This window comes from Sebastes umbrosus, chromosome 2, assembly GCF_015220745.1.
Source record: "Sebastes umbrosus isolate fSebUmb1 chromosome 2, fSebUmb1.pri, whole genome shotgun sequence".
NCBI lineage: Eukaryota > Metazoa > Chordata > Actinopteri > Perciformes > Sebastidae > Sebastes > Sebastes umbrosus.
Window position 1 is genome coordinate 8,346,790 of NC_051270.1, and position 24,111 is coordinate 8,370,900.

The 24,111-nt window shown below is 39.5% G+C and overlaps 1 protein-coding gene across 11 annotated transcripts; it reads left to right on the forward strand.

Moving 5' to 3' along the window:
* The first annotated feature begins 2,066 nt into the window (after window positions 1-2,066).
* Window positions 2,067-23,080, forward strand: pnoca (prepronociceptin a). Of its 11 annotated transcripts, none has more exons than XM_037758591.1 (6): window positions 2,112-2,250; window positions 4,461-4,551; window positions 6,124-6,358; window positions 9,698-9,897; window positions 20,111-20,244; window positions 21,347-23,080. In XM_037758591.1, the coding sequence occupies exons 5-6, from the start codon at window positions 20,125-20,127 to the stop codon at window positions 21,962-21,964; spliced, it is 738 nt and encodes a 245-aa protein (XP_037614519.1). In that variant the 5' UTR covers window positions 2,112-2,250; window positions 4,461-4,551; window positions 6,124-6,358; window positions 9,698-9,897; window positions 20,111-20,124; the 3' UTR covers window positions 21,965-23,080. The 11 variants fall into 11 exon arrangements, 7 of the variants coding, with proteins under 7 accessions (XP_037614496.1, XP_037614503.1, XP_037614519.1 ...); XM_037758610.1 differs by having other exon boundaries at window positions 20,114-20,244; XM_037758600.1 differs by having other exon boundaries at window positions 6,124-6,291.
* The last annotated feature ends 1,031 nt before the right edge of the window (window positions 23,081-24,111 follow it).

Here is a 24,111-nt window from a genome sequence, read left to right on the forward strand (position 1 = left end):
GTGTCACTGCGGCCCTGTTTATCTTGAAATTGAGGAGGTTGTTAAATTCCTTTCCTTTCTCCGTCTGCACCTCCTCCATCTTGTTTCCCTCATCTCTCCAACACCATTCTATTGAGCAACCGATGGCTAGATTATTGACGCTCTCGCCATTGACCAGCTGATGACTCCCCGCTATGAATGATGGGTATTGCATTGAATTTTACAGCGCCGTACCAGCTCTCTGTCATCATTAAAGTCTTTGGATGCAACAGGCCATCACAGGACAGTGATGGAGAAATATGTTTACTCAATCATTTGCTTATGACTTCCAGCTGATGTGGCCATAACGGTGTGGCTTTTAGAGGCTGATAAATCAGCCATGGTGGTGGAGGTGCGATTAAAGCCTAATTGGCTCCAGCCAAGGAGCAACAAAAGCTAGCTGTGAACCCCACTGTCGTCATCGCAATCATCAGTCACGACCATGGCGATGAGGTACAAAGCTTCCTTTCAAGTGATGCCTGCTCTGACGTCACTGACTGATTCAATCAGGATCACTAAAGAATTATACTTTTTGAAATGTATATGGAAATAAAAGAGAAGAAAATCCAAAGAAAAAATCCAAAATTAACTCCTAACACCAGATTTAAAAAAAAGGCCATTTAAAATGGTTAAAATGTATCCCTATAAAGAATGAAGGCATTTTCGTGCAACACATTTTGTCTAAAACTTTGCATAATAGAGCTGTGTCATAGGTCATAGTCTAACCTTCACTGTGGACAAGAGAAAGAGATTTATGGATGTAGAGAATGACGTATTAGACTTGCTCAATACATTGAATGAAGAAGAGTGTGATGGTGAGGAGGTTTTAGGACTGAGCAATGTGTCCTGGGTTTATTGTGACTGTTGTTCCACAAAGGGACTAAAACTATAGCATTTTGTGTTGTAAAATTAAACATAAACAAACCTTTTACTTTGAAAATCAATGCATTCTGATAGTGGGTAAAGTTTACCCGTTGACGGTGTTAGGTATACAGCGACAGCTGGCGGTTCTAGTATTAATTTGTGTCATTTAATTTAATTTAATGTAAATAATTTAAATAATAAGTTATCCAATCTTAGCTTAGCAACTGTAACTATTCCTTTTCATTGTTTTGCTGATGACATACAAATCTATTTGCCTATAAAAACAACTAAAGATTCATTGCAGCCTTTGTTTAACATGCTATCAGAACTTGAATGGACCTAAATTTCCTCAATCTTAACGAAAAAAAGACTGAGATCATTATGTTTCGACAACCTGAGCTAATAGATGACTCAGTTGATATTCTTGGCCCTTTGGCCTCTCAAAAACGACCTTTTGTTAAAAATCTTGAAAGTAATTTTTGACATCTCATTCAAATTTGATAAACAAATAAGCTTAGTCGTAAAAAACAGCTTTTTCCAGTTAAAACTTTTGACTGTGGTAAAGGCTCAGGGATCTCCAGAGAGTAATTCATGCTTTTGTTACCTCTCGGTTAGACTACTGTAATTCTTTGTATGTGGGTTTAGAAGAGTCGTCTCTTCGCCGTCTGCAGTTAGAACAAAATGCAGCAGCTCGCCGTCTCACCGGAAAAAGAAAACGTGGTTCCCAAATTGTGGGTTACCCTCTAGACACGACCGACTTTGGATTTTTCCTCATGCTGAAACGATGTGCATAGAGCTGTAACAAGCATTGTGCATTTAAAGAGTTTGGTGGGTGGTTTTATTTTTTTTTTACCTTTTTTTTTCTCACCAAAACCAGTTAGTTAATGTGTAAGGAATGACTCTGCTCTAACATAAGCTGCAATCGGTTGCATGTCTGGCTAACTAGCTTACTACCTTACCTCCCAGGCCAAGGATCACATCATCAGCTAACTACATGAGTTTGTGGGGTTACAGGTTATGTAAAAAAAAAAAAAAAGGCCTCATTCACAGCTAGCACAACCAGTCCGTAGTATTTCCGCACTGAGAAAACAGAAGCTTGACAAGCGTAGCAACAGTAACCTAGCAAACAATTTACAGATTGACTTCAGCTGGGAATGTTATTTTCTAATAATGACAGTATGCTATAAATAATGTAGAGAGAAGCTGTACCGTCTCTGCAGCGAACATCAGATATGATGATGGTGGTGGTAGCGGGAGGATGACCATTATCCTTAATAGACAGCGGCTCAATTATATAGGAAAGAATGGCAGCTGTCGGCAGCGGAGAGGAAGGGGGCAGTCACAGTAACCTTTTTGGCTTCTTGGCAGGTAAGAAAATGACAAGGTCTGACGCCTTCTGAATGAATCACATCTGTGACATTTTGTCCATTGAGAAACAACAACCGCGTGGCTTGGAGAAGAAAAGTTCAAGATTGTTGAGTATGAAAAAGTTGCTGGAGCACTTAGGAACAACAGCTGCACTCTGTATGTTGCTTATTCTATGCTTTATTTGATCAGTTTGTACGGTTTGAATCTCTTTTGACATCAGTCTCAAAACTTTTCTCACTCTATGTTAATGTCCAACCTCTTCTAGATACATCTCCCATTTAAATCACCGCAACGCTCCTTCGAGAAGACATGGAATTTAACAAAACGAACCCCCCTCCCACTCCTCCATCAGCACCTTTGTTTTCCCCTGAACCTACTTCATATTGAGGCTTGGCTGTAAAAGTCGATGAATTCTTTTAACCAGGTCTTGATTGGATCAGGTCTCTCAGCGTCTGGCGGGGAGAAGATAAGACCTGTTATCTCTTTCCGACAAATCTGCAACCTCCCTCCGTCCTCCCCATGACTGGACCAGAGGAAAGGGGGAAAGAGAAGGAAGGAGAGAAAAGATAAAAATACATCAGCAGAGATATAATTAGCAATAGTGGTAATGATGTTACAAAGCGTATAAATAAAAATGAAAATGTTGATACTGAAAGAAATTTGTACAAATGCCAAAAGAAAAAAGGTTCTGTGAATTAAAGCTTGGTAATCTTGAGAGACTATCAAGAATATGCTAGATTTTAAAAATTATCATAGCATTTGATTTATTGATTTCTGTCGGAATGTAATGAGAATTTCAACAAATATAACAAAAACGTTTTTGAAGAAGATTCAACTCTCGCTTTAAGTAATTAAACAAGAATATAATAGAATGCAAACCGACATATATTCTTTATATTTGTACCATTTCTTCGGCATGTGTTTTTCTATGTTGACCTTTTGCACAGTGCAGGCTACTAGTGTGCAATGAATAAAGACTCTATGAAATTGAATGAGGAAAATTGGCTGGATGCAGCAGCAAATAGAACACAACGGGAGGAGTACTGAACTAATAATTATCTATAGGTTGGTCTATAGGATTTGATATCTCACGATGCAGAATTTAGCACATACCAGCTCTGAAGGAAGCTTGTTTGCTCAGTGTCACATACAGTCTCCCTCCAGATTTACTGCATTAACTGATTTTTTGGCCTCTTGGAGTCAGATGAAACAGGCTATAAACTCAACACTGATCAACCTGTCAAGTTGTTAGCAAAACGTAGCAAAAAGACGGTAGGAAAAAGATTTTACAATGGCGGCCGCGTCACAAACTTTCTCATTTTACAGCTAAACCGTGCACTACAAGATGATTCTGAAAACAATTGAGGCAAGAAATAGGCATTAACGTAACATAATATTGATTCATATTTGATCAGCGTTGCCTAGTTTGACCGTTTGGTCAGAGTTCGCGAGTAATTGACAGCCGGCTCTCTCAGATCAGCTCTTACTGCTTGTTTTCCACCGGTCTGTGAAATCTTGCAGATGCCGTTAGGAGCACCGGAGGACACCGGAGGACACAGGAGGACACAGAGTCACATGATTTTTTTCAGGTTTAACCGTTTCATGTACTACTGTCACGATATAGCGACCGTTTTATAAAAAATACTTTTTTTAATCATATTTGCTCCAATCTCGCCTAGTTCAGCTTTAAGCCACAACAATATAAAAACAATAACATAATATCTGTGTTTAAACTTTGGTGGCACTAGCTCAAATGTAAATCCCATTGGTGTATCTTTAAATAATATTGTTTTTTTTTCTTCTGGTTGTTTTGAAGCAGGCTAAAATTAGCATCTGTTGTGGTTCTGTCTAATTTACTGTTGAGCTAATAGCCATTTCCCACAGGAAAAGTCTTAACGAGTATTTAATTAATGACATTGATTCATTTTGGTGGGGGATAAATCTGCTTCACTGATCAGACACTGAGATCAGACAAAGTGATGTCTCTCATTGTTAGTCCTTGTCTCAGTCGCTCACTTTGTGTTTTACACATCACACTCTACATCTCTTTAAATGTCTTCATGCTGCTGTCAGATGGTCCTGCGTGTTTGCCTTTGTAGAAACCCAACATGTCTCTGTTGTGCCGTTTGGCTCAATTAGCGATCAACTAGCTGCAGTCGGCTCCACAATACAACCTAATTGCTCATTTAGCATTTTGTGTCTCTTTTCAGATTGCCAAAACACCAGAATGTGTAATCAGGGGTGGGCACGCAATGAGGCGAGGCAAATAAGTCAGCATCGCAGTCAGACCATCATTACTGTGTGGGTGATTGTCTGATGCCACTGAGGTTTATTTCCTCTTGTCTGGTCTCTGAAGATGGAGGAGAGTGTAACTTTGAACTGAAGGAGATACGCATCTGATGACTCTGTCTCTGCTCTCATTATTACGCACTATCTGCTCTCTGTTAATTTGATTTGTATGTGAGTTCAGTCCATATTATTTGATCTGAGTTGAGTTGGGCTGAGATGAGTCGACTCAAATTATTTAATTCTTTCTAGCCCCATTTTTCTGACAACCAAGCTACCACCACTGCCCATCAGTGTTAATTACAACCAGCTAGGGAAGATTTATCATGCACTCCACTGTTCAAAAAGCAATTATGTGAGCACTGACGAGGCATTAAAAAGTGTGGTCTTCACAGTGAAGTCGTGTCCTTAAAACCGCGAGGAACTTTAGGCGATCACGAATCATCAGTTTCATTTCCTTTCAGCAATGAGAGAAAATTTAAAGTTTGGATGCTGCTGACATTTTACTGATGTTTGTGAAGTGCTGAAGTGGATCACGATATGACACGCTGCGTGATTAGTGGTGCTGGACAGAGATGAGTGGGCACTGAAGCTGTGACGTCTTGATTACGGGACGCTTTCCTGGATTACTTGACCAAGCTGCCGTCTCTCCTGCGATGCCTATCTACTAATGAACCACTGACTAGAAGAGACAAACACAATAATAGCCTATTGAACTCCAGAGGGCTGTCTTAACTGCTGCAACCACCAGTCTGTCCCAACAACAGTCTGTTGGTTTGTTGGCAGTGAGGTAGCATTTTTGACGACACTTCATAGAGACTTCAGCAGTGACTCATCATTTATAAGATGCTCTCAGTCTAAATAAAATGGATCTCGGTCTGTCTTTCGATTTTATCGACAACCGATGATCCGATCAACTTCCCGCTTCTCGGGTGCATTGCTGAGGACCCAAGGAAGTTTAGTGTCGAGTGCGAGCTCGTGAGATCTATGGGACATCTTTATTAGAAGTGAATTATGTACCCACTATGTAGTGTATTAAGAGAGGACCCCTATTGCAAGTATTAATATTGGGTACAGCTCGCTCTCTGTTGATGCTCGTGTGAGATTTTGCACCTCTAGCATTGTTAGGGGACGCAACTATGTAATGTCAGGTGTATTTCTCAGGACCCAAGGAAGCTTAGTGTCAAGTGTGAAGTTGTTTGGATGAGCGGTTCTCGAGAAAGTTGCAAGCAGCAACACCAGAGTCGGCCCGTTCTGAACAGGCACGTTTTGAATGGCCACTGGACTAGTAAGAACTAGGGCTGTCAATCTAATAAAATATTTAATCGTGATTAATCGCAAATTATCTGTTATTTATCTGTTCAAAATGTACCTTAAAGGGATATTTTTCAAGTATTTAATACACTCATCAACATGGGAGTGGGCAAATATGCTGCTTTATGCAAATGAATGTATATATTTATTTTTGGAAATCAATTAACAACACAAAACAATGATAAATATTGTCCAGAAACCCTCACAGGTACTGCATTTAGCATAAAAAATATACTGTCGTGGCTGACCTCCTAGTGTTTCTTGTGTTTCCAGCACCTCCGGTCTGTGTCAGTGTGTGGGCGTGGCTCCGCTCTGCTCTTCTACACACCTGCAATCAATCAGCTCATCACCTCTTCCAGTCTGCACACCTGCCTCTCATCAGTTCATCAGCCTTGCAGTGTTTGACACATCCAGAGCCAGATCATTGTGTCAGCTACCGTGGTAGTTACTCGCTTCAGGAGAACTTTTCCTCGGGTTGTTTTGGAGCATTAGCTGTTTTTTTGCACTGGTATGCAGATTTCTGTATGCTCAGACTGAGCCAGGCTTGCTGTTTCCCAGTCTTTGTGCTAAGCTAAGCTAATGATGTCCTGGCTGTCCTGTCAAACTTTGCCTTTAAAAACAATAAGAAATGTTGGTAACACTTAATTTTACAGGTCTGCAAATTTCATGGTAATAAAGTAATTTTTGATACATTTTGAGGTAAATATTTGGGTAATTTGGCAGTAATTCCAATTAAATTTCAAATAGGTTACTTGCTAATTATCACCTAATTACCATGAAATTTGCAGACCTGTACATTAAGTGTTACCGAAATGTCCACTGGCCTGTCTATCAGAAAAGCAGATTGTGGGTGGGTGTGTGCATAGACTGACGAAGCAGAGCCCATGCAGTTTTTAGATCCCATCTCACAAAACCTCTGTTGACTTTAAGGAAACCAAACATGATGCACTCAAACTGAGACAGGAAATACTCCAGAAATAGTAAACTAACCCACCAGGTTGTCATGAATCCTCATGAGGAAAGACCCCTTGGCAAAACCTCTCAAAACCTATTCTAAATTGCTTCAGCTCCTCTAAAATTGAATAATCACCAAAGACTTTTACTTATCCTACAAAACACACAGTAGAATCAGAAGAGATAAGGACTGGGGTTAAGACCCAGCCGAGAGTACGGAACTTGATATCTTTAAAATGCAGATTGATGGAAAGGGAACACCTGAATAAATGAGTGGAGAGATATAATGTATGATTCTATATGGTGCATCAGGGGTCACTGAATGGTTTGATGAGCATGAAAATAATCATTTTCTATGGCCTTCACAGTCACCAGCTCTCCAATGACACCAAAAAAAGCAAAAAGGGCAGATAGTCTGACATATTTATGCTCAGCACACACACACACAGCTATCCATGCACTTTCACCAGGTTCAAATACTATAGACAATCTATAGACAATACTATCAAGATCAAGATTCCTCTTTACACTTGACTGTTAGACCAATATTTCTCAGTGTCTTGATGGATTTAAATGCTTTATTGATTAGATTATCTGGCTAGTTCATGAGAAAACCAAATATCTGATTGATGAAAATAACCTGAAATATGAGAAATTGCCTGTTTTGTCATTTAGGTACAAGGACTTGTTCCAAATCTTAGTCCTGTTTTCAACCTCGGTGTAGGCTCCAACTTTATAGAGGGAAACATATTTTCTACACTCCTCTCTTATGCAAAGAGATGCCACACTTTACTGTAAGCATAATGAGATTGATTGACTCATTATATTACAGCCACACATCCCTGCTTTCAGTACACATTGTGTCTCCTGTTTCCTGAAAGGATTTGTTGTTACAGAAACTTGCGTGTTAGATTTTGAGTTTCATCCTGCATCGTAGCGAACGCATGGCCAAAGCAAAGTAGCCCTAATCAGAGAGAAACAGAGCGCATCCTCCTGATAATGAAGGCCGGACTGATGCATAATAAGAAACTCACGCTCGTCATGGTTCTTTTGTTTCCAGCGCTGATTTTAGTTTGTGAGCAGAATGACAGTAATACAGTCCTGCCAGTGCCTGAGGCGAGGTTGGAGGACATCTGACTGTCACACCCACAACATGGTGTGGGAGTGACAGCCAGATGTCCTCCAACCTCTCCTCAAAACAACGCTGCACATAAATACAACATGTTCTTTGTTTTTCAACAATATATGCAGTCTGAGAATATTAACGAGGGGAGTAACAACTGATAGGTGCTAGGAATAATCCGCTTAAAGCCACAGCTGAGTGAAAAATAGGACTTAGTGACCTTGTTTGCCAATTTAATTTTAAGCTTATGACTTCAGAGTGTAAAACAGGCAGAAAAAACGTAACTGTGGCAAATACATGTGAACGTTCAGACTCTCACATACTGTGAATATGTTAAGATAATGGCCAGTACAATGAGGGGATTTAAAAAAGTCATTTTACAGATGTTTTCACCCAGCCCAGGGAATATTGTATATAGATAAGAAACACTGCAATGACTAGATGGAAATGGAAATGCAGTAAAATGCAAGAAAACAAAGATGTAGAATCAGTACAAAACATTTAAGTCCCCCTTCACTTAAAAAAGTGTTTCATTTATTGCTACTTTAGATGGATGTTTGAGCTGCGCTGTGCAGAATGATGTATGAGCAGAGTTTGGAGGTTGTTTTCAAGTTCATCTGGTGTAGGAGGAAAGTTTCTCTGTGCTCATCCTTTAAAGCTGCAGTTGGTAACTTTGTGCAAAAATGATAAAAAGTTATTCCACTCAAACATGAATTGAGATTCTGTTACTGTAATGCCTATTTCTCATCTCAATTGTTTTCATAATCATCTTGTAGTGTACTGTTTAGCTGTAAAATGAGAAAGTTTGTGACCCGGCCGCCACGTTAAAACAGTCGAACCAAAACCAAGCAAAAATAGGCATTACAGTAGCAGAATGTTCATTCATATTTGATCAGCGCTGCCTACCATTTGCAAGCAGTGATTGACAGCTGCAGTAGGGACCGCTCAGCTCTGATTGGTTATTTTCCTTTGTTGAAATCTTGCAGATGCCATTAGGAGTACCGGAGGACACAGAGGAACATGATATTTTATATAAAAATAACTTTTTAATCATATTTGCTCGAAGTTACTGACTGCAGCTTTAATACATATACGCACAAGCAGGAATTTGTGACATCACAACATGGTCCAGGATGCAACTTTCACAAGTGTGATGTGGAAGCTTGAAACCTCCGCACACACACACACACACACACACACACACACACACATTGAGAACTGGACTTTTCAGTGAAGTAGGATACATCTTGTTTCCATCATCTTTGAAATTAACAATACTTGCATTTTCATACACTTTTGTAATTGTATTCAGGGTATTTCTATGTCTCAAAACATGCCTGAAAGGGATCTTTAAATTATACACCAAAATATTTTAGGGGATATCTTTATGTCTGCAAGTTAGGTACTTGATTTGTACTTTGTGTTTTTTTTTTTGTTCTGTGTTAAATTTATTAATGTTGTTTTCATCATGTAACTCAACCAGAAGAAGTTAAAAATATAAATATCTTGTAGCAAAGCATAAGCCCCCCATTAAAGATTGATAGATAGAAACCTTTCTTCATCCCTCCTTTTTCTCCGTTATCTTCCCTTCTCCTTTCCTCTCCTCCCTCTTCCTCTCCCATCACCTTCCTCTTTTCTCCTTCCAGCTCCCTCTCTCTTTCAATTAATTTGCCTCCTGCCATTATCTCTCTCTTCTCTCCCTCTTTTTCTCTTCCCTCCTTCCCTCTGATTTCCCTCCCTCCCTCCCTCTCTGTCTCTCTGTGATGAAAGAGGGAGTTTTGAAAGCGAGAGAGAGAATCAGAGGAGGAGGTTGAAGGGGAGGGGTGGGCCCCTATAAGAGCAGCTGCCTCCAGCCTCCATGTAGCCAGAGAAACCACGCTGAGACCGAGGGAAGGAAACGTACACGCTGACGCACCTCAACCTGCACCCGAGGGACCCCTACAGGCACCCACAATCTCACCCCAACACAGGTAAGAGGAGACCCTGTGGAGACGGAGGAGGAGAAGAATGGGCTTGACCTCTGACCTTTGATTATAGAACCTTTTACGTTTTGCATATTTGTCGTAGAAGTAAAGACATTTTGTTGTATTTGTTAACAGATTGACAGGCAGGAATTTGCATTGTACAAAAAGCCCTCTCAGAGTCACACTTTACAGGAAGTGAGGATGTCATTTTACATCACTTTATCTCCTCACTAGTTGCTTCTAATGTTGGTAACGTAGCAGATTTACAGAGCACAATAAATGGCTATGATTCAAATGTGAATTTTAATTAAATTTAAATTCAACTCAACACAAGGGAGGAATAAGGACGTTTTTGTAAGCTTTTTTTTCATCCGTGTTAAGAATTGTATTTTATTTTCCTCAATCATTCTGCTGACTCCCAGGTCAACTTCTGTTGTTGTGACCTTTTAACCTTTGAGGGCTCGTAATGACGCTGATCAAAGAATTTACGCTTTATTTATTGTTGACAGTCAGGGTAGGTTAGGATAATGCCTCAGGTCGCTCTAGTTAACAAACCACTGATCCTGTGTTTCACAGCATCAATGCATCACCTCTAAAGGAGCAACTATTACATCCTATAACTACTCCCCAAAGGTTAAATACTACGTGTCTGAGTGGCTTAAAAGCATAATGCAGCAGGGACGTACACACTACAGAGTGCACAAGGTGCAGATGCTCCATCTGAGGGCTTTCACACACGCCGTTTGTCTCAAGAGGGAAAGGTCAAACAGTTCGTCCCCGATTAGTCATTAATCGTTAAGGCCTGATTTACTGCCGCGCTCGGCTGGGTTTCATGAATGAAAGGAAAGGAAAGGGGAGTCTTCGCCGTAGAAAGCTGCTGCGTGTTTGTGTTTACGCTGTATTCTTAAGACACAGAGTAATGGAAGGTAATTTGGGTGAGTGCACATTGATTAATCAGGGGTCAGATTTTCTCGGGCTCACTTCATTAGAAGGTTATTTTTAGGTTTTTGAAGACATTCGCCTGAACTGAGTCAATATTTTGATATACTTTGTTTTTAAAGGCAATAACCTGCCAAATGATAAAAAAAAATAACTATATTCTAAAGGTTGAATTCATGACAAAAAATCTGAAATATTAAAGAGCAATGGGTACTTATAGACTGATTCCACTTTGTGGTTGTAATGTGAAATGGAGTCTATTTGTAAATGCAGTGGTGTGGAAATAAATATGACAATAAATATGAAAAATCTCAGGACGCTCAGTGCATGAAGGGAGGTAAAAGGTTAAAGACAGTAATGTAAATGGGTTTTATTGATCACATATTAGGCATCTGGCCACATCTGGCCCATGTGACATTGCAGCCCCCCCTTACTCTTTATGAGCCATAACCCCTGTTATTCCTCCCAGGTTGGATTGATGGATTAATAACAGGCTAAATGTGATGGATTCAGATAGTCATCTTTAATGAAAAGTATATTAAATCACATTAATATAAAACCTTCAGATGAACGGTATAAATAGCTTCTATGCGATGATTTTGAGATGTTAACTAGATTTATTATTTTATCTTGTCATTATTATTATTACTACTACAGTACTACTACTACTAGTATTAGTAGTAGTACTGTAGTAGTAATAATAATAACTACTACTACTACTACTACTACTACTAGTAGTAGTACTAGTAGTAGCATTTTATTTCTGTAGTGGTACTACCTGATAATATTATTTCCCTTATGCCTTCAGGCGTTTATATGTAAAACTCATTATTTAGCTGTCAGCAAACGATTACGAAGTTAATAAACTTTAAGATTGGGTGTCGCCTCTTTCCATGTTTAATAATGAACATGGTGTTTTCGTTCAGCCCGGGGCTCACTTTTCATCTGACCTTGAAAGAAACTCTATAAACAAAGGCGCCGTTCAAAAGTAAGCTATCACATTAAAAGGCTCTTTCAACAACCACTGATGATAACAGATTTGAAAAGTGCATGTATCTTCCTTCTGATTATCTGAGTAACAGCTTCTTGTGTATCAGAGAGAAGCTGATGCAGATCTACAGATAGCGCTCGGGCTGAAACAACGCTGTTTTGAACTGATTATCATACCTCAGGGCAGATACTCAGAGCTTTCCTGTGACTGCCGTGAAATGTGTTCATTTTCTGATTAGCTTTGCGTTGTGTTCTAGCAGTTCTGCTTTGGTTGAAAAGAGGCAAATAATGTCTTCGGTGAGGCCGTAGGGATCAGAACCCAGAGTAAATAAGTCTGAGTAGATCCGATATAGTATGTTATATGAAAGTTTAATGTTTGAAATTTGATAGCCATAATTTCTTCTGAAATTAATGAAGTGATATGTAGCTAATTTTAGGTAAATACACATCAGTATTCAGAGATAGAGATGTCACACTCCAGCTGTTGGTGATGAACGTTCTTTGTGTTTCTGTGGATAGATTGCCAAACATAGATGAGGTGACGATGACATATGGGACTGCAGAGAGAGAGAGAGAGATGAGAGAGAGAGAGAGAGATGAGAGATGAGAGATGAGATTTCAACACTTACTATAATTTCAAACATAAAATGTTTAAAATATCTAACACAACATTTTATCGCAAGTCCCTCAGAGACAAAGAGCAAGGTCGTTTTTCTATTTCACCATCAGACTTGGAGACGACTATCGGAAGCCTCGATAAAGCGACAATTTCTATGGACTTTAAAGATGTCGTGCAACAATGATGACAGTTTGTTAGGAGTAAATTGATGAAGAGCTGGTAGTCAGTGTGTAGATAGTGAGACATAAGAGCAAAACGAAAAAAGAAATTCCACTTGCGACCAAGAATAAAGACGAATCCATAGAGTAAGTAGTGGTTAATTAACCTTAAGCCTTACTAGAGAACACACAAAACATTAGGAACTTCCACAGCCACGCGTCTCATCTCCTCAGTATCAGTGAGTTTGCTGGTTTCCTCCACAACGCAGTATATAAACTTCAGGACACCATTCTGAATCGAAGGCTGGATAAGGGATCACAGGTCACACGGTATTGTGTGGTGGTTGTGTACAGCTCTGGTGGCTGCACTCAACTGACTGTGAATGTGGAGCGGAGTTAATCTAAGATACAATGTTCCTACCACAGCAGGGTCTCCGTCCATCCTTTTGTGTGCTGGGAGGATTTCATCCTCGCGGCCCTCAGTGAGCTCCTCTCTCTCCATGTCTCCTTTGTTAGGTGCACTCATTTTAATTGTGGCGGCAGAGAAATACATTTTCTTTTGATGTTGGCCTTTCTTCAGGCTCATCGATTTGTTTTCTTATAGTCTTGGTAATCTAGGAATTGAAGCTTGTATTTGGAGGCCAAACTGGAAGTTGAGATACATACTTCATCTTTTTGTTTGACGCGAGGACTAATAAGAAAGCTGGATACGTTTGCTGCCAAATGTCTCACCGCTGTACACATACATACAAAACATAACAAAACTACTACTGCCATTGGCATAAAAGTTCACAAGGGACATCACTATTCTCCACTATTCATACCACAAAAACTGAATCTAAATTCTATTTCATGGAAACATAAAAAGCTGTTTTACACCAATTCATTTACCTGTTTCTTCATACAAACATCTGCCTTATTTGTGTATCAAGATGTTTAGTGTATTGAACAGATTTATTGTAAAAAAGCATAAAAAAAAATCTGCCCAGGCAGTAACTGCACTTCCACTTCTACTGTCAAAAGACATTATTTCTTATGATCCTGGTCTTTGTCTCCCTGTCAGAGTTCATGTCAGCTCACAGATGTGTCTGTAGAGGTGTTTTAACACATCTCCAGCCAGAAGAAACCTTTAGAAGAAACCTTTATAAGAAACCTTTAGTGCGTTCACAAGGTGTCCCCTGTCAGTTAGATTGTGTGTGACGTGACGTGGCAGTAGATTACACGCTGAAGCCATTACAGGCAGACACGCTAAGCTAAATCAATTTCCCTTCTCAATGCACCTAATCACTTAAGGTCGATTAATGGTTGGGAGGTGTGCTCACACACACTTACACAGGGGTCACATCAAATACATTTCATATTGATTTTTTTGTTTTTGTTTTGAGATGAGGTGATGCTCTGTACTTTTTTTTTGCTTTTCTATCACACCTGCACAAATTGGCTATTTATTTGTTTGCCCTCTTTTTTGCCCCCGTCTGTAATATGAGTTATGACTATGTAGCTAGACTAAATCAAACAAGTAATGTTAGGATATTTAGAAAAAGCTGGCTCAAACCAGTGGGCTACCTCCAGGTCTGAGAAGTGAAGCCAATGTTGAAGTGCCTTAAACTTGCATTCTTTCTAACAGCCAGCAGGGGGCGACTCCTCTGATTGCAAAAAGAAGTCTGATTGTATAGAAGTTTATGAGAAAATGAGCCTACTTCTCACTTGATTTATTACCTCGGTAAACATTGTAAACATGAGTTTATGGTCTCAATCGCTAGTTTCAAGTCTTCTTCAATACAGCATGATGTTCATTTAGTAAATTATGGTCCCATTTAGAGTCAAATAGACCATAAAGCAGGTTATGCTTTAAGGCGTGGCTACCTTGTGATTGACAGGTCGCTACCACGGCGTTGTCCAGTCTGGGTGTTGTCCGACTTTAACCCTTTCACAGTGTGTTTTCAGTTCAGGAGAGTTAATTGTAACATTTTGGTCGCCAAAAAATTCCTCATTCAGCGTTCGGTTGTACTTATCTCCACCCTCTCGTGTCACTTCTGGTTGCAAAAAAACAACACATTTTGCAGTGTGCATGCAAATCAGCATACTTTTCTGGCTATTCTGACCAACAATCCTCTGCGCAGTGAGAATATGAGCAAAGGGTCAAAGTTGAAGGTGCAATGTTATGACAAAGTAGTATGTCCCAATTGTATGCATACTGCATGCAACAATACGTACTGTAAGAGCAGCTGTAGTATGCACTAAAAGTAAAAAGAAAAACTCTGGAAGTGGCGTCACTTAAGTATGGAAGTTACGCGACAAATAAATCAACGTTGACTTCTGATTTCACACGGGATGCGAACAGCGGTGGGCAAAAGTCTGGTGTTTTTGGACCCACCCGTCCACCCCAACGTCTTCCCTATGTGGCGTTTGTAGCTCTTTATACTTCCTGGTTCACGATTACGTGGATTATATATAAAATCATTTTGTGGGATGTATACAAATTACAGCGCACTACTTTTTTTGTAGGTATAGCTATGAACGGTGTATGAGAATTGCCTGTTGTGAAAGACAAAGAGTTTATGATGGAGGAAGGGGGAGAGGAAGAGGAAGAGCATGCGTGGGTGAGAATGAGACTTAAAGAGGCAGAAGGCAAATAGATAGAGGAAGAGAAAGGTAAAGACGGATAAACCAGTAGGTAGAGAGCGTATGTAAGTAGTGACAGAAACGATTTATATATAGATTGGATATTTTTAATCAACCTGATTGGTAATATAGATCTACTGTCCTGAAATGTGTCACATCAATGACCACTCTGCCAGATAGCTATCAATATTAAAACAAAGAGCACAATGTATTTTGAGTGGGCCTGAGACAAGCTGCCAATCAAAGTGACTTTTCTGACAGTTAAAGTAGTCTCCCATCGGGCTTCTTTAGGCAGAAGACTAAATAACATTTAATTACCTGTCAAACCAACTCATCAACCAACAAAGCCAACATCACGAATACACTCTAATTATTCAATATTTCATTTGTTCCATTAATATGCTGCTACTCTTTCCTTTAAGGGTTCGAAGTTATTGTTCTTCAGTTTAATTATTAAAGCTAAACCTTTATTTTTTAGGTTTATTAGGCCAGTTATGCAGTTGTGAACAACAATTTTAGTGTAAGTACTAGTGTAAGAAAATCTTTAAATCATTAATCATATCAGTTGCTATTTCATCGCCATCATTTTCAGATTTTTATATATGAAAAGTCAATAAAGGAACACTTCATTTGCATATTAATATAGACTGGGTTTGAACTACATTAAACTTTTAAATTAGATTTAACTTGAGTCATAAAAAGACCTCAACCCCGATTTAATGCAAACACCATACACCAGAATACAAATTAGGTCCATTAAAGCAGGCAATTTAAATTTGATTGCAGTTCATAAGTACAGTGTGTCCAACATTACACAGAAAGCACACACAAAGTAAAGAGAAGTTACAGCCGAGGTGAATTTGACAATGTTGTGCTTATTACGTAATAATCTGCAGTCCGGCTTTTAAAAAATAAAGAGCTGCAAGGTGGATGCCCGCTGCTCCTCCGTTCAACCACGCGTGAATAATCCGGCTTTAAGTCGCTCTTCGGGCTCAGAGTAATTTATTTTGTACTTCCTGTTCTTGATGAGAAAATGGCAATAATGGAGAAAAATAATGGTGGAAACAGCTGATAACACAGTGTGAGACGGTTGTGAGTTGTCAGACTTGAACTTACATTTGAATGTTTCTGTAATTTTAACAGTACTTATCCATGGTTGACTACACTTTTTAATCAACAACTTGAAGACGGTCATGTTAGTATTTTTTCCATTTAACAACTTACATACAGTTACACAAACTTTCCAAGAAGACGGACTACCCACTGTGTGCTGATGTTCCCACTAAGTGAAGTGTCATTTCACATATTATGTGTCTGAATTATGTTTTACAAAACATGGATACTATAGCTGCTCTTTTGGTAACCTTGAATTGCAACTTGGATCAGATGTTTTTCAGGTAAAACAGCTCAAATGGCAAAACATCAGCAGGTACCAGGCTGAGCCTGGATGAGAGATATTCTATAGACGAGGGTTCCTTTCATCTGAAAGATGATCTTTATATCATCTACTGGACTGTGAGACCTCCATCAGCAGCGCCTCAGCGCAGCACCAGACACTAATGACTTAATTAACTGGTTTATTTAGTGGTTAATCAGTTAATTAAAAGTAGAGTAATTGGGTTTTAAGGGCTCGAGAGAGAACCCTGGCAGACGTCAGAATAGAAGGCCACAGAAAAGATCAGTTGTTGAGAAGTCCAATTCATTTTTACAGAGCTTTTAATAGCACAGAGAAGTTCACAGACAAGAGGACAGAAAAACAGATAAAGACTACAGTCACTAGAGTGCGTACCTGTGTGAGTGTCATATCTGCCAGGTTGTATCCATTCAGTGTCGGTGTGTACTTGATATGAGATCTGAAATGAATTGTCTTCAGCAGAAAGAAAGAGTTAAACTTAGCCACAATAGTTAACTGCTCCCTGCAGTCGCCCTCAAGTAGGATTTAGACTTCTCCTTAAACCTCCAATGACAGCTTTCCATGTCTGCTGGTAAATAGATAATAATTAGCAAAATAATTTATTTGAAATTTATTAAAAAACTCCCTGAATCATTACTTTAGCTACCAGGTTACATTTGTGTCGACAATAAGTCACACAATGGTGAGATCTGTGCCTGATCAGAAGTGTCTTCTATTACAGTAGTTTTGGTTTTCCACCTCCGATGAAGAGCAGTGAACAGCAGCTTCTCAAGTCTAAGGACCTTATTTTAATGATTATATTCTATTTTAGAATATAATTATTAAATAATGTTTACAATAAAGTCATTTTTGATATATTTTGAGGTAAATATCGGGGTAATTTGGCAGTAATTCTAAAGGAATTTCAGATAGGTTACTTTCTAATTATCACGAATTACCATGAAATTGGCGGACCTGTAAAATGAAGTGTTACCAAATCTTCCTCACAGGGGAAGAGAATAGTCCTGTCCTGCCTGAAACTCTTACAGTAAGCATATAAACATCTATGTGACACTCAACAAAACTTAGTGTTGGCTTTAAATTGCTTTTTAGCGATGCAAGCTGCATGGCTCTGGAGATGTTGCTCTGTCTGTCCACCGCTTTGGTCCAGACTGAAATATCTCAGCTATTGGATGGATTGCTATGACATTTGTTACACACATTTATGGTGATCCCTTAACTTCTTATACAGTCCATGGGCCAGACCAGATATCAGTACCATCTGAGTGGGCAAAACCTTACCTATACTAAACTGTTTATAGGGTCAGTATACGTTAATCAATATATGACAGCCTTTCCACAGGAGAAACTTTTTATATTTATTGCACATTTTTGTTATTTCCCCCATCTTTGTATAATGTCCAAAAAGCACACAAAAATTGAAATGAAAAAATGTTGTTAAAGTGAAGTATATATAATATTGGCAAGTGAAAAATGTGTTTGCCCTCAAATCAGTACTCAAATTTCTATATAGTATTATGTGCAGATATTTTGGTAACACTCTATATGAAGGTCATGACTATAATTCATTATAAGCACATTCATAAGACATTGTAATGTATTAATACAGCTTCATAGAACTCTTTATACATGTTTATAATCATGCATGACAACTAATAACAAGGTTTATAAAATATTATAAGTAAAAGACATTATGTATCATCAAGTTCAGCATTCATAATGCTTTATATCTCCATGCCAAGTTGCCAACAGCGTGAGTCCTGGGTTACACTGCTCATCATAACTACCAGAACTTTAGCCAGTTATAAAGACACATTGAGAACTGCTCTAACGTATGGTTTTCCCACGTGGTAGTATTTTAGTTTAACTAAACTAAGATGGTCAAGTACTTTTAGTCTTTAGTCTCATGTATTTGACGTTAACTGTTCTTACTCATTTCTAAATGAAGGATACGTCATCTGTATGTGTCTGCATCCTCTAGCCACATCTCAAGATGTGAAGTCTCCTTCATGCTTTATCCTTAATCTCATTTTTGGAAGCCAAGTCAGCACGAAGTCAGCGACAGGAGGTTGGAGAACGAGATGCATTTGGTCCAAATGAACACGCCCAAGCTGCTTGTCTAAATCAACTGCCATCTGCCAATCTCGTCCCGCCCCTTAGCCGTTCTCCAATTTTCCTGCCTAAAATGGCTGCGCTGCTCTTTTGTCCTTCACTGACAAACCCGTCCTCTCTTCTATCGGACTGAAGACAGACTCGGCACACACTTTTTATTGTTTGCACTCTACAGAACACTGATTAATTTTGATTAATTTTGCAGAGCTGCCGTTTTTATGGGTGGTGAGAGATTAGAATGAACTGTAGTGCAATTACACTTTTATCAGTTTTTAATTACTCTGAATGAATTCCAAATTTCTTAGACATAATAAAGTAGTGTTTGACTGAAGACAAATTAGTTTTACTTTCAGCCACGTCAGTTTAATAGATAACGTTAACCTACAGCTAAAAGAGCAGTGTGTGCGTGTGCGTGTGTGTGTGTGTCTACCAATGCACTGTATAGTGGGTCATACACAGTGTGCACATCAGGCATGTGCTTGTATGAATGTGTGTTTGTGTGCTGCGTACGTTTGTGAGTCTTAATGTTGTGTATGTTTAGTGCACGTGAGTTTGAGTGTGCGCGTTTGTCTGCAACAAACAATGACTCAGTCTGTTGCCAGAGGCATTAATTGAGGCATCAATTAAAGGAGTTAATGAGTTTGTTTAATGAGATGAAAACTCCGGTTGTGTTTCTGATGTCAGACTCGCCAGACTTGGCTGTTCCAACCAGAATAATGTCAAACTATTTTTCTTTTGCTCTTTTTTCCTGAACTTCAGGTTTTTATTTGTCACATTTTGTCTTCTGTCTGTCCCTTAATCTCACCTCCTGTCCAATATGACGCTTTTACTCATAGCAGGGTAAACACAGGTGTAATTAATAACACTAATTATGGCCCTATTCCATTTAGGTGTGCCAAGGCCCTGGTATGGTGCATGCTGGCTCACTGGAATGGCTGTAACACTAAATAGAACAGGACCGTATACTTTTATCAATTACACCTGTGTTTACCTGCAATTACATGTCAAAATGGCTGCTAAAAAAAAGGCCTATTGCCATGTCAGAGGCAACAAAACTTAAAAGAATACTCCACCATTTAGGGAAATGTGCTTGTTTACTTTCTTCTGAGGTAATACATGAAGTGAGAAGTAGGCTCATTTTCTCATAGACTTCTATACAATCAGACTTCTTTTTGCAACCAGAGGAGTCGCCCCCTGCTGGCTATTAGAGAGAATGCATGTTTAAGGCACTTCAGCATTGGCTTCACTTTTCAGACCCCAGAGTTGGCCACTGATTAAACAACGTAAAGAGGAATTGTATGAGTAGAATGTGTGAGATCTTCGGACTGAACTTGTACATTTGCTCTGTCCTGTGTTGTGAAGCAGACGGCGGGACCATGAAGACTGTGGTGGCTCTGCTGCTGCTCTGTCTGTGTGATCCTGGACAGAGTGACTGCCAGGCTGAATGCATGTCCTGCAGCAACATCCTGCCCAAACAGCTCAGTTTCAACACCATGGTGAGGATGCCACACACACACACACACACACACACACACACACAAACTGCTGATTGCAAGAGTGGAGCTCCTGCCCAAAACAGGGGGAGAAGTCCATTGTGTCCGCTGAAATAAGTGGAAAACAAATCCCGCTCTGAAATATTTGTTAGCCAATCCTCCATCCAGACAAAACCATACTACGCTCTCACACACAACTCACGTAAATAATGATATCCCTCCAGGGCTCTTTTAATTTGGTGATAAAATAAGTGTAAACCCCTCACCCCCACCTTCCTTTATTCCTCCCGTCCTCCCGTCCTGACTCAACAAATTATCCCTTTGGCATTTGAGTTTTTAATTTGTTGTTGATTCCTGGGGATAGATGTGCATTTCTCCTCTCAGCGCTAATGCCTGGTGGTTGTTTCTCTCTGATAATGACATGTCTGCGTCTCAGATGTTTTGGCAGGAGGAGAAAACAAGAAGACATTTAAGAGTGCATGGCTTAAAACATAAAACGTGGAACTGTTGGGGACTTTGGTCACAGTCCTATTCAAAAGCCTATTGAATTGTAAATAAATTGCTTTCTACGATGACTTACTGCTCTTTTTAGAATCCCTCTCTTCTTCTGCTTATTCTAATTTTCTCCTCTCCTTCATCTCCATCCCTCCTTCCTGGCTGAAAGGTATTTTATTGTAAAGGAATGAGCAGATAGATTCCTTTCAAACAGTAGATGATGCTCAAAGCAATGTTATTTTCAAAGCAAAGGTATTTCATGCATCCCAGTATTATTCTGATAGGCCTAAGATACATTCCCTCACATAATAACAGACAGACCCACACACACATGCGCCCATTGAACCATTAAAGTGGAGGATATAAGTGATAGACGAGCTAGAAATCCAATCGATCTTCATCTGTCACATTGAATTTTGTATTCTCTTAGACTGAGTTGAGGACTTTCCACTCAAACAACCCCGGCAAATCAGATGCTTTGAGGGAGATACATACTGTTTAATACATAATCTAGATATTTTTCTTCATGACAGACATATTTGAACAAAGGTGTAACTGATAACACTAATAAATGCAGAAAATGAAGATCTCTTGTCTTTGTCTCTATCAGGTGTGTCTCACTGAGTGCGAAGCCAACGTCTCCCCAGCCTTCTCCTGGGACTTCTGTCGTAAGGTGCTGTCATCGCCAATTTCCTCCCTCACTGGTATGATGCGGAAAAGATCTCAGGAGGAGGTGGAGGCCTTGTTTCCTGAAGAGGATGAGCAGCTGGATGGAGGTCTGTTGCTGCCCTTTGCATTGCAGAGGTACGATCACATGACCCGGGCACTCGGAGTGGACGAGAGGGATCTGGGCGGCAGGGGCAGCCAGCTGAAAACTGCTTACAATTCCCAGAACGACCTGTCTCTTGAGGATGAGTATGAGGAGGAGGCGGGGCAGGAAGAAGGGGCTGCTGACATGGCAATGAGAGGACAGGGTGACGCGGGGCCGAGCGTCTCCAAGAGGTTCGGCGGCTTCGTCAAAGGGAGGCACGGCTACAGGAAGCTGATGTCTCCGGGAAGATCGTACCAGAAGAGGTACGGCGGCTTCATCGGCATTCGGAAGTCAGCCCGCAAGTGGAACAACCAAAAACGTTTCAGCGAGTTCCTGAAGCAGTATCTGGGGATGAGCACGAAGGCCACCGAGTTCAACAGCGTGTCAGAGGACCTCACCCAACAGAACGAAGTGTAAACAGAGTGCACCTTTAAGCCGCTGACATAAAACAATTTCCTGATGTATTTTCACTGATCTTGTTTTGTATTTCACCGACATGTCAAACTTTAAACTAGTGTCACCAAAGTTGACCTATTGAATTACCAAAAAAGTGAAAACTAAGGCCGTAATCTAAGACTCCCGTTGGAGTCTCAAAACATAAGAATTGCTTTTTCTGTTTTCCGTCCCTCTTAATTATGATGCAAACAATTTGCCTTTAATTATCAGACCTTTTGTACATTATTAAGTAGCTGGATACTGCAGCAGAAATTGTGGACCCCCTCAAAACAGCTCCTTCTGAGCTGTAACACTCTATAATCCCTGGCATCTTCAAGGCCCCCTGTGTCATTCGGACCTCCCATTCGGTGCCCCTTGTGGGACGTAACAGTCGATCGCTCATGTTTCATTTGTTTAGCTGGCCAAGCCCTCATCCTCCTGAGCTTTGAAGGAAGCTCTTACTTTGGGAATTCCTGGTAGTCCTGCAGTGGTATGCAGTAAAATAAAGGCCATATTTTACTGTTTGATGTAATCTGCTGGATTAACGTTGGCATAATTATTGCTTTTCCGATTACCTGTATTATAAAGTATATTTTACCAACTAATTACTGCGCTGGGTCATCTGTAAATCTTCTCACATGGAGGCCTCTGGCTTTGGGGGGTCATTACTGTTGAAAGTGTGTAAGAAGACTAGCAGGACCGCTCTCTTTATTATACTACCATCTTGTGGCAAAAACGCATAACTCAGTCTCTTATAATAAAGGACAATACCAGTGTTTTTTTTCATGTTTATGGCATTATGGTTAGGGTAATGTCAGCAGTAATGTAAAGTATATTGTATGTGATTTGTGGTAAATAAATGAAAACATGCAAAAACACAGCTACAAGTCATTGATTTATCACTGTGCCAAAACACACCGGAGAGAGGGCTGACTGGCTCTCGTGTCCAGATGTCAGATTCCTGTATGTAAAAATAATATTTGTTTTTCTTCTTCTTGTAATGGTGTGAAATGTTGCCCACTATGAGAACTTGTAAATAGCTGAATTTAAACATGTCAATAAAAATAGTTTACTCTTTCCTTCGTGGCTTGTTATGCAGCAACTGATTCTGTGTCTTGAGGTGTTTTGTTCTTTATAGTATGGCCAGTAACGGGGGATGTTAATCTCTTTATTTCCTTTATTTACATCAGATTTGTTTGAACTATTATGTTTTTGTAGATCAGTTATAAGCCATTGATAAGAGCAACATTAGGGTTCATTTAGTCTGCATTTATATAAATACCTTGCTCTTTTCCAATAGGTCAGAGGTTAAATGATCCGTTGGGGTTTATTACCTGATGAACTGAAGAGCTAAAAAGACACATTCTTCACCAGCCGGTAACACCAACATCTGTTCTTATTAACAGATTTTAAATGCATCTACAAAGCACCAGCAGATTATATATCAATAAATCCACGAGCTACAATTTATAATCCCATTTATAAAGACTTAAGGATTTATTGGAAAATGGTACAGATTTGTGGAATTATATAAACAACCACTGAAAATGTGTACTGCCTTACTTAAATTACAAATTGTATGCAGGTTAAATCCAGCTGTGCTCCAGCAGGCTTTTGGCACCCCATAGTGGTCTGTCTTGTACGTGCCCAGCTGCACATACTACATTTTATGTTGACTATATTGTGTGCTATCCCCAACTTAATGTTAGGACACTGTTATATTACATTAATACATACAAAACATACATTAAGTATGTTGATTCTTCTTTGATAGTATCCTTCAGTGGTGGAAGAAGTACTCCGATCTGTTACTTATAAGTAAAAGTATCAATACTACAATGCAGCAATATCCTACTGACTTTAGTAGTGTCGGGTCAGTTCAAAGGAAAGTGGGAGAAATGAGGTGTGTAGGAAGGAACAGGAGAGATGAGACAATGATACCAAGACTTAGATTTGGACACACTGGACTAAACAGCACACTATTTAAAATAGGTAAACATGATACAGGTAGATGTAATTACTGTAGACAAGAAAGAAGGCATTTGATTCAAGGCCTTTCAGAGATTAAAGTACACTTTGATTTAATAGATATTCTACAAAAGAGCTCACTAAATGAGTGTTATAGAATA